The 12263-nt window shown below is 31.5% G+C and overlaps 1 protein-coding gene across 1 annotated transcript in view; it reads left to right on the plus strand.

Moving 5' to 3' along the window:
• Positions 1–11390, plus strand: part of LOC111712862 (uncharacterized) — a gene marked incomplete at its 3' end in the record, with an annotated part of 78105 nt that extends 66715 nt beyond the window's left edge. The window contains exons 7-11 of the mRNA XM_023487607.1: positions 350–422; positions 960–1023; positions 10075–10138; positions 10207–10378; positions 11151–11390. Coding sequence (XP_023343375.1) covers positions 350–422; positions 960–1023; positions 10075–10138; positions 10207–10378; positions 11151–11390 — 613 coding nt within the window. The remainder of the gene's footprint in view (positions 1–349; positions 423–959; positions 1024–10074; positions 10139–10206; positions 10379–11150) is intronic.
• Positions 11391–12263: the final 873 nt, after the last annotated feature.

The following is a 12263-nucleotide window of genomic DNA, read 5'->3' on the forward strand; positions in this document are numbered from 1 at the left end:
TAATCATCTATCTATCGGTACATCTTTCTATCTCTGTATGTATCTATCCTTCTGTCTAACTATTAACCCACAAAGGATGAGACTGCAGAGACGACTGTACAGAACTGATGCTGTATGTTTCGTTATATTCACGATTCTCTGAAACTCTCTGAACTTATTTCTTTTTTTGTCAAAGTGATTTAAAAAGAGTATAATCAAGACAAAAAAAATTATAACTTTATCTTAGATGAACAGATAGAAGTAGATTAACTAAATACGACCATTTTAACTGTTAAAATAAAATTGAACCAGCGTTTTAATTATCTTTATCTTTAACAAAAATTTTCTTTGAATACTTCTTTTTTTTCAGGGAAATCGCAGCAGCTAGTGGACAATGGGTCAATGAGTTTATCCCTAATAATGGAAGAAAGGGAGGGGGGAAGGTAATATTTATCTAATAATGGAATAAAGGGAGGGGAAAGGTAGTATTTATCTAATAATGGAAGAAAAGGAGGGGGAAGGTAGTATTTATCTAATAATGGAATAAAGGGAGGGGGGAAGGTAATATTTATCTAATAATGGAAGAAAGGTAGAAGGAAGGTAATATTTATATAATAATGGAAGAAAAGGAGGGGGAAGGTAATATTTATATAATAATGAAATAAAGGGAGGGGGGAAGGTAGTATTTATCTTAAATCAAAATGACTAATTACTTACTTCAAATTAATTTTTTAATCCCTTTCTCTTTGTAACCTGATATCTCAAACCTTTCTTATTTCCAACTGAATTCTGCTAGATCAAATGGTCAAGTTCTGTTTTATAACACGTTTACACCATCAGGTTTCAAAGCTATAAAGATTTTTAAAAATCAATTCCTTAGATTTCTGTTTGACTAATTTTGTTAAATTTGGGTTTTCAATATATATTTTTACGTTTTTGGTTTTTGCTGATGTTTTTTTTATTTTCTAATTAATTTTCAGGTTTATGTTCCTTCAACTGCTGAACTACTGAAGCGAAATATTCGGCGGTCATGGACGATTTCAAGTAGGAATTAGTTTTAAGCGCTACGCTAATATTTTGTTCGTCATGAGGAACAGAATATTCTGCTCATAATTTAGAACATATTCGTTCACATTCTTTTTTTTTGACGATAATATTTTTACTTTTTTGAGACACTATAAAAGCAGTATCAATTTCCTTAAAATCTTCCCCCTTCAAGCACCCTCTTTTGCATAAAACTAGTTTTTGTTGCAAACTAATGTTTTATTGTCTACTTACTAAAGTGCCCGGCGTTGCCCGTTGAATTTCAAAAAGATTTAAATTTTGAAAAAAAAATATTTCAATTTTTGAGAAAAATTTGATGTTTTAAAAAAAATTTCGATTTTAGAAAAAAAATGTCAAAATTTGTTTGGCCTATTTTACTCCCGATTACACATGGGTTCCCTCAAAAATTTCAGCCTGTTCGGTTCAGCTGTTTAGCCAGATATACATAGCTATCGTTTAAACATTCATATAAATACATAAGAGGTTTATTATATAGATAAAACTGAATATTCAAAGAAAAAAGGCCCACTAGCATTAACATTTTAAAAGGTTTAATTGAAAAATGAAAGATTAGTTTCAAATCTATTTCTGATAAAAATGTGTTCAATGTATTTCTCCAGAACGCCACCGGGAAAGAGTGCTGATGAAATAATATTTTAATTTAGAATTAAATCCAAACTTCAAACTGACCTTTTCTGTAAAATAAGATTATATATATAAGTTTAAATGTTACAAATCCATCTTATGACAGTTAAAATAGAAATACAGAAATACCATTTGTTCATATTTGTCTATGTCTACCTATCTGTCTATGTTTTCGTGTCTACATATCTAACTGTTTTTTTCTATGTTATCTTTTGCATATGTTTGTATGTTTTCAATTCTCTTTATATATTCTACTAGCTTTCTCAAGGAAAGTAAACCTTATCTTTTTTAATCAAAGCTATAAGAACATTTCCGTGGTTCTACTGAGTTTATAATCAAAATTAGAGGCAAATCGGTCAAGGGGTTCCTGAGCTATGATCGAACACACAAACAAACAAATGAACAGACAAACAAATAGATATTTCTACTTCATGTAAATAGAGATATCTTTTCATATATTGTTATTAATTCAATATAGCTGTCTATCTATTTACTTACGTACGTACAGATTTATCTATCTGTCTCTAGCAATAAACATATTTTTTTATCAATCTTTTCATATCAGTCTTTTTAATTGTATATCTGTCTATGTGTCTACTCTATGTAATGTTTGTCTGAGTGTCTGTGAGTCAGAAAAGGGAAGAAATCATGTGACAAACTGTATAATTTTGAACCACAACTGCCATACTAAATAATTGTTACGAATTTTCAAGTCAAGGGGAAACAGAAGGGGTATATCCTACTCTACACTTTATAGTATACACATTACACAGTACACACGCTAAACTAAACCTACTATACAGGTTAATACTTTATAGTATACACAGTACACACGCTAAACTAAATCTACTTTATAGGTTAATACTTTATAGTATACACAGTACACACGCTAAACTAAACCTACTATGCAGGTTAATACTTTACAGTACACACAGTACACACGCTAAACTTAACCTCTTATACAGGTTAATACTTTATAGTATACACAGTACACACGCTAAACTAAATCTACTTTATAGGTTAATACTTTATAGTACACACAGTACACACGCTGAACTAAACCTACTATACAGGTTAATAATTCATAGTATACACAATACACACACTAAACTAAACCTACTATATAGGTTAATACTTTATAGTATACACAGTACACACGCTAAACTAAACCTACTATACAGGTTAATACTTTATAGTATACACAATACACACGCTAAACTAAACCTACTATACAGGTTAATACTTTACAGTATACACATGATCAAGGTTATAATGTAAGGAAACTTAATTCAAAGGTGTACGCATCTTTTGAAGTGCATTGTACTTTCTCTGGGCGGATTACACAAGACGGATGTAACAGCCTCATGATAAAAAATCAATGAAATATTTTGGTCATAGGAAACTATTATGTGAATTATAAGAATTTTCAAAATTAAATGCTTTTATCCTCCTCGGATACTAAACGAACACTGATGCACCCATTCTTGTTTACAAAGTCCGCCCAGAGAGAACTAGTTTCAATATGTACGTAGAGTATACGCAACGTTAAATAACTTTCCTTGCATTATAACCTTGCACATGCTAAGTTAAAGTAAATTACACACAAAATATTAAATGTTTTTAATCCTAACTCCTCTTATTAAAGAGATTTTGAGAAGAATAAAATGTTTTTAATATTTAATATATAACCAGATAAACTTTATTTATCATACTTGGGTGTTAAACCACAACTGGAGGAGCAAAGAGGTCCCAAATTCGTAACAGTAATGTTGCATATATATAACTTTCTCCTTACATGTTAGGTTTGCAGTGTACAGGGGTAAATTTTCGTTTTAACTTTCCAGATTTTCTTAACTTTCAGATGCTTTACAAGAATCTAAGATGTCTCACATATTTCAAAATTTCAAAAATTAACTTTCTTTAAATTTAAAGTTTTTCTGTAAAAAAACATGCTAGACAAAAAAATAAGAACAATTGGTTAAAAAGTTTTGACGATTATATTTTTTCAGGTTATATTTTTTAGTAGGAATTCTTTTCAGCTGAATTAGAAATTTAGTTAAATAATCTGGTTAAAAGAATAAATAAATCCCTGGATAATCTTCTTCTGTGGATCACGAAATAATTTTTCATCTTTTTTCTTTATTCTCGGTGAAACCATGAAGGATTATCTTGATTAATTCTATTCTTAGATAGATAGATAGATAGATAGATAGATAGATAGATAGATAGATAGATAGATAGATAGATAGATAGATAGATAGATAGATAGATAGATAGATAGATAGATAGATAGATAGATAGATAGATAGATAGATATAAAAAACAAGGTTGTTAGAAAATGCGTCAAAAGGCACTTACAATGCAATGTTAAAACATTTTAGAAAATCTAAATTCAATTTTGAAAGGAGGTGTGTTTAACAGTACATAAATTACCAGTCGTTTCTTGCTCCTTATCAGTGTCAGTTGGAATGCAATCATTCATCAACTCCGCCCTCATATATGCACTGTCAGGGGTGGGTACCTGGATAGTTTGGAACAAAGCAAATCTTGATTTATTTTTTCTTCTAGTATTTTTGGAAACCATACTAAAAGTTTGACTTTAAAAACACCTCCCATTATTAATTTCCTACCATTACTTTTAATGGAAATCCGTATGAAAAAAGTAATAAAACCTAAAATGGAAAATTCAGCCAAATCTCAAAAAAAAATGCATTCCCAACAGTTTTCATACAATTTGAATCCTGACCTCTGATTGGTAAAGCTTTAAAACATTCAAACCACTTTTTGGATTAGTCCTCGACAGGATTAGTACATGAATATTTAAAAATATATCTGCATTGCATAAACTGGTTTTAGGGCATTGCATGCCGGGATTAGACGAAATCTATCGTCCTTGTCTAATGGTTAGTTATTAAAGAAGAGTTTAAATTAAGATTTAAACTCTTGAGGAAGAATAAATTATACAGAAATTCAAGCTCATATCTAATAAAATTTACTCCCCTGAAATCTCAATTCTTAACTTTATATTGGAAGGGTAACATCTGTTAGAATGCTAAAGCGCAATGGCAATAAAATCTTCTGCAAAATTTTGCACGCTCACATGTTAAAGTTCAATTCTCCCATTCTATTGTTTATAGCTTTTTAAGCAAAAATCTTCAGCCCACAAGAGTTATCAGGAGTGGATTCCACAATTTAGCAGAAATAAATGAACTAATATTTGGATTATTAATTAATTATTATTTTTCACAAATTTGTTAATATTGGTTAGTTAGACAAGAAAGTAGCTGATTTAAATTGTCCATGACTTGAAGTTGACATGAATTAATCCAAACGAGAATAAGAAAAAGAATATAAAACAATTGTCCTGGAAGTACTGACAGGCAAGTATATGATAAATTACAAATACTTGTATTTGAAACCTACAACACAATTTTCCACTTGAGCAAACATTTAATATTTTTCGCTGATTGGATTCAATTTTACAAGAACTGGATAGAACGCTGGGACGAGAACTACCGAAGGCTGAGAAGTTGATGTTTGTTCATGAAACTGCTCTCTCTCAACTTCAAACTGCAAAGGAAAAGAAAGCAGAGTTTTTCTAATATTATTATTATGGAGTTATTCTATTTCATAGTTTGTTATGATGTGATAGGGTGTTCATAGCTAGGGCTGAATATCATTCCTTGGAAGCAATTGTTCTTTTACAAGAACGAACGGAGCCAAGTGTGTGTTAAATTTTAATTTATTAATGCAAATTGTGAACCTTAAAGCCGGAAGGAAAGATGTGACATATCGAAAGCTAAAAAGGTCAGCTTTCAAATTTTAATTTCTATCCTGAAGATCTTCTAAGAAGAACACTCTCGGAAAGGTTGAAAGAGAAACCTAAAAGGGAAATAATTTGAATTAAGTAAAATACATTTTTCATCACAAAAGACTCCTATACCTCGTTATTTCTAATTTAGTCGAAGCTTCAATTTTCAGGAGAATTTTGGGAAAGGTTTTTCCATGTGGAAAGAGAAATATGAAAAGGGGAAGGATTACATACAATCAAGAAAATACAATGAAGCACTAGGTTGTAATCACATATTATAATAAGATATTAATAAGAAATTTAAAAAATATATATTAAAAAATATTATAAGATTGTTTGAATGAATCCTTACTAAATGCAAGATCTAATCAAGAAAACATCACACAGTTTGCTCTAAGGTTGGACAAATTTATCAAAGAGAAAATAATTCAGACATACAACATCGTCATAGATAACTTAATTTTGAATGTAACTGTTTGCCTTGTCAACAAAAATGGCCGAAGGTAACAGAAATAATGATGTAGAAATTGAAAAGAAAACCCTGAATTTTACTGGTGTGTTGTGTTAAGAGGGATGTTATCGTTTTCATTTTTTTGAAAAACGATTCTTTCGTTTTGAAAACGACGACGAAAAAACTAAAAACGAAACGATCGGTTTTTCAAAAAGTTCGTTTTTTAAAAACAGTCGTTTTTAAAAACGATTGTTTTTATAAAGCTTGTTGTTTTGATAATGATCCTTAACAAAAGTACTTTGTTAACGATCATTAACGACGACACTTTGTTAACGATCATTAACGAAGAGAAGAGGAGAGAGGAAACTAACCTAAAGGGCATCGGTACTTATCATTTTATAGTTTAAATGAAACAATAAAGAAGTTTAGCTCCCCACAACCTTTTACCTGCATGTAAGACGACATTTGATTAAGTTGCATAATTATCATTGACAATTTATTTTTCAAAAACGATAGTTTTTTTAAAACGACTATTTTTATTAAGTTCTTCGTTTGGTTAACGATCGCTAACGACAACCCTTCATTAACGGTCGTTAACGACGACAATTTTTTTTCAAAAACGATCGTTTTTTAAAAAACAATCGACGTACAAAAAGCGGTCGCCTATCATTTTAATAAAAACGATCTTTTTTTAAAAACGATCGTTTTCAAAAACGATTGTTTTTATAAACGATCGTAAACTGAATCTGACAGAAACATTATCAGGAATTCTGAATCACTTTGTTTCTATTGCAGATGATTCTAAGGCAACAAAGATGCAGGTAAAGGTATTTTATTTCATCTTGAAGTTGGTTTAAATGCAAATATCATGATTTCGTCATTTCAGAGAATTGTTCGTGAGTTGTCTCTTGGACACATCAACATAGCTTTAGCATTGTCTACAGAGTACGGAAAGATTATCTTAAGGAAATTCCTTTTTTAAAAGTAATTATAAGATATTATCCTTTGTCTAGCTTAAAAAGCATTTAATTTTGACAACTTCCTCCATTTTTTCTACAGCAGAAATTCAGTAATCACTTAAAAAAGAAACCACAATTGGAAATAATCAATTTTTAAACAAAAAAACATGGATATCTCATGCATCAAGGTCAGTCAAAGCTTTAAAGGGAAGCATTCTGAATCGGACACAGTTGAAAATTACATGAAATTGTGAAGCTACTTCATCCATTTAATCCTACAGTTTTACTGTTGCTGGCTCATGTTTGAAACAAGGAGACTACATCTGCTACCACATTATAACTACTTCATCCATCTGATCCTACAGTTTTACTGTTGCTGGCTCATGTTTGGAAACAAGAAGACTACATCTGCTACCATATTATAGATACTTCATCCATTTAATCATACAGTTTTACTGTTGCTGGCTCATGTTTGGAAACAAGAAGACTACAACTGCTACCACATTATAGCTACTTCATCCATCTAATTCATACAGTTTTACTGTTGCTGGCTCATGTTTGGAAACAAGAAGACTACATCTGCTACCACATTATAGCTACTTCATCCATCTAATTCATACAGTTTTACTGTTGCTGGCTCATGTTTGGAAACAAGGAGACTACATCAGCTACCACATTATAGCTACTTCATCCATCTAATTCATACAGTTTTACTGTTGCTGGCTCATGTTTGGAAACAAGGAGACTACATCAGCTACCACATTATAGCTACTTCATCCATCTAATTAATTCAGTTTTACTGTTGCTGGCTCATGTTTGGAAACAAGGAGACTACATCAGCTACCACAATATGGATACTTCATCCATCTGATCCTACAGTTTTACTGTTGCTGGCTCATGTTTGGAAACAAGAAGACTACATCTGCTACCACATGATAGCTACTTCATCCATCTAATTCATACAGTTTTATTGTTGCTGGCTCATGCTTGGAAACAAGGAGACTACATTCGCTACCACATAATAGCTACTTCATCCATCTGTTCCTACAGTTGAATTGTTGCTGGCTCATGTTTGGAAACAAGGAGACTACATCTGCTACCCAATGTTAAATATATTTTTTGTCAATTATCTGTATCTATTTTTATCTACCCGCAAATAAACTTGATTTATTAATTGTAGATTAATTTAGTTAGATCAAAATTCCTTTACATAGATCATAATTTATCTATTTATAAATCAGATTAACTTTTTACTGTGAAATAATTGACATGTGTGATGATTGTAAAATTAAGGGTTTCAATGAATCTAGCTTGAAAGTGAGACAACTGAGAAATTGACTCATTAAAATTTAGACTAAAAAGTTGTTTAGAATTAGTGCTTATGTCATTCTGTGGACAGGAAATTGTAACTGTCCATGGCGAAAATATATCTTTTATTTATCTTGTGTTTTTGTAGTTACACAACGTTAAATCATTAAATACAGACAAAATATTGTGTTCAAATCAGGGGGGATTTCTCTATATAGTTCTCTGATAGTTGTCTATCTGTGTGCTCAGTTAGAGCTGTGCTGTACACTTACAACTGTTTACTTACATTGATAAACTATAGATTAGGCCAGAGTCAACTTATAATAAACAAATATGCAGTACGCTATCGGTAAAGTTTATGACCTATAAAATTAATAAAGGATTAGCGTACATCATCACTCTATACACTATAACCTCGTTGGTTCAAATATATAAATAGAGGGTTGAACTTCACATTAAGGCACAGTCCTTTTAAGAGGTGTTAGGAATTGAGGTAAAATGGTTGGGGAGGGGTGAGGTGTGGGACTAGAGTTGTTTTGATGCATTTTCATTATCAGTATGATATTTGCAAATTTTAACTGTAAGGAATGTTACATTCAGTCAAATGAAGAGATAGAGAGGCAAAGATATGTAAAACATGTTTACAAAAAAAACCACACTCATAAAATCCTCAAAAAATAATTTTAAAGAAGAGAGAGTGAGAGAGAACCAAATCAAAAATGTTGTTTAAAAATCTGAAAATGAACAACTAAAAATATTACCAACATTGGTTTACTTGACAGTGCTCTGCGGTTTCTAGGTTTATACTCAGTCTACCAGAAAATGACAGGATGAGAATTAAATCTATGTTTATTGTATATATTGTAAAGTATTGCCGACACCACGCTAGGGCACAGAGATCCTGACAGCTAGAATATCCATTTTAAAGACCGGGTATTATCTAAAGTGTCACAACGCCCTGGTTTTCAGGTTTAACAAACTAGCATACTGTTTTGTATCCCCTTGGACAAATAAATTGGAAAGTTACAACGATTTTATTTCTCAATTTTTCGATTTATCAGAGTTGTAGTCAAAATTCTAAAAGATTTTGCCTAAGAGCATTTTGAATCACTGTGGAGTTATTTACACATCTTTCTTTATACATTCAATAAAAGAAATTAAACTATCGATGAAAAAAAGCAACCAAAAAAAAAGAATGTGAACGAAAATATTTATTTCATTCAGTCGTTGTCATATATCTCAATACAATGAAGACGCATTTCGATTTCAATTTGTGTATCCATGCTTTCAAACACCATGGGATACCCATAAACATGGAAACAAAGAGCTGTCAATAAACTGCTTCTTTTTTCTTATAAACTTGTAATTAAAAAAGCTTTTTTGTAGAAATCGAAACTTTCATTGAAAAATATTAAAAGTCGTCTTCACTGTATTGATATAATCGCCAACCACTGAATATCAGACAAAACTAAATGATTGAATGAAATTTACTGGATTTATTGTAAAAATAAAACTAATGATACAATGGTAATCATAAAACAGCGAGATATTGGTTGTATTCTTTTTTATTTCGATTGGCCATTAAGAAGTTTGTTTTTTAAATGATTAATTTGTAAAATAAGACTTTAGAATTTATTCCTTATATTTATTCACAATTACAAAATGCAAAAATCTATCTAACCCAACGAATGAGCAAAGATGACAGCCATCAATAGTTTTCTTGTCATACTACAGACTTAGCTGGAAACTTTTAATTAAACGCATGATCTATAATATTAGAGGATTACTCCGTGACAAAACATAGTTGAAATCATTTTTTTAAGCATTCGGTCCAGCTCAGTTCAAAATTAAATTTATAGTTTAATATTTATTTTTAGATCCGTCCGGAACGGAGGGACCAATGATGAATCCTAGAGGACAAGATCCAAGAAACTTTCATAGGAACAGATTTTAGAATTTAAGTCAATCATANTTTTTATAAACAAATATTTTATCCTAAAAATCTGCAGGCCGGATCTGTTGCCAGTTGAAGACGACCTACCTCTCCTCACTGGTCGAAGAGAAAACGACGTTCATGCTCTTCCACTCTCCTCTCGCCCAGTTGTTGTAGCGCAGATACCTCCTCCTCCCTCCAGGGTTCAGAGATTTAATAATGTGCCATCAATCCCATTAAATTCTCAGGTTGTTTTATTTAAGATTTATTTTGGTGCTTTTCAATTTCTTAAAACTTAAATTCATTAATTCCTTTAAATTCTTTAAAACTATAATAATCTCTTAATTCTTGTTTTTACTCAATACCTTTAAATCCGGAAAGGTTTATCTTATCAATTTTAAATATTTAAGCTTTAATCATTCACTTTTTAGGGTTATTTAACACCTATATATCCTTAAATCCCTTTTAATGGTTTACTGAAATCCTTTTAAATCCTTTGGTAAAGTTTGTTCAATACCTTAAACCCTTTAATAAAGTTTTTTATCACTGTTAATCGTTAGATTACCTTAAAATCCTTTAAATTACTTAAACCCCCATTGAATTCTTAGGTTTCTTAAACCCTGTAAATTCAGATGGTTTTAATCTTTTCAAAGCCTGGGAGTTATGTAAGATTTTATCCGTTGGAATCATTTGATTTATTTTATAGTGCCTTAATCTTTAAGTTTGATTAGTTTCTTTAATCCCTTCGTTTTATTAAATACTAGATGAAGTGCCCTGCGTTGCCCAAGTAGGGTTTCAAACCCAATTGGATTTTACTTGCGCGCAATTGTGAGCCCTGTAAATTCCGCGCAATTCAGCACAATTCAAGAACAGTTACGCGCAATTTCGCGGAACGGATTTCCGATTTATAACACTAACCCCAAGGTAACCATGGCCGGGTTCCTTTGAAATATTTCCGTTAGGCCAGCTCGGCCAGCTATAGCTAACATTTTTGTTTTATTAGATAAAATACTATTCTAGATGGTTAGAAACCTTCCTGTGAGAACCCAGTCCCTGGGGGTCGGGGATTCAGGACGATTTATGGGACGAGGCGGACCACCACGCTTCCGCCCTCCTCCGCCTCCTGAGGACCGGCGTATGTACCCTGATGAACGGCGGATGCGGCGTGAAATTGCAGATACCAGCTCAGATGGCGAGGATATGTTTGAGACGGGAGGAGTAGGAGATTATATGTCCTGGGATAGGAGAAAATATAAAGAGGTAAAAACGAAATAAGAGATTAGAGGAGAGAATGAAAAGAAATTTTAATAAAATTATAAAAATATGTTTAACTAGCTTGGGAACCAAGTGTTGCCCAGGGTACTCATAGTTTCTCCCGCCGTTTACCCGCACTTGGTCGTAAATTACGCTATTTTTCCCACTCAACTTAGAAAACAATACTTAGAACATTCCCGTGGCTCTCCTGAGTCCCGAGTTCCCCAATCAAAATGTTAGGCAAATGGTCCAGGAATTCCTGAGTTATGATCGGACAAACAAACAGACAAATAAAGATTACAACTTTATATATAGATAGATTCATCTAAAACTAAGATACTTTGGGACACATAACATGAAACATTGCAATTATGTAGTGTACTATGTACATAAACCCATTTCACTCAATAAGTTGATTCTCAACTGTTTCACGATTTGCTTTATAACAACATCAATAAACACATCATATTGATTAAATGTCGTCTTCCTTAATTTTTACATTCCACTTAATGATGATAATGTTAGAAAGAGGAAGATAAAAAAAGGAAGAGAGGTTGACAGATGGATTAGAATATATTAGTCGACGTTTATATCAATACAATTAAAACGACTTTTTCATTTAATTTTTGATTTCTATTGCAATATTATAACAAGTAAACAAAGAGAACCTCTTAATTGACAGCTTGGTTTTGTTTCCAAGTTTAAGTGTATCCAGGCTGTTTAAAAGCTTGTCAGAAATTGAAAATTGAAATCGAAAGTCATCCTTATTATATTGATATAAAAGTATTAAGTAGTTATATCTTTGAGGGCCATTTTGAGACATTTTTGGAAGTAAAAATGTTTCACAAAAACGTAAGTTATTTATTAAATTGCAAAATT

The sequence above is a fragment of the Eurytemora carolleeae genome, unplaced genomic scaffold (assembly GCF_000591075.1).
Source record: "Eurytemora carolleeae unplaced genomic scaffold, Eaff_2.0 scaffold1300, whole genome shotgun sequence".
NCBI classification, from domain to species: domain Eukaryota; kingdom Metazoa; phylum Arthropoda; class Copepoda; order Calanoida; family Temoridae; genus Eurytemora; species Eurytemora carolleeae.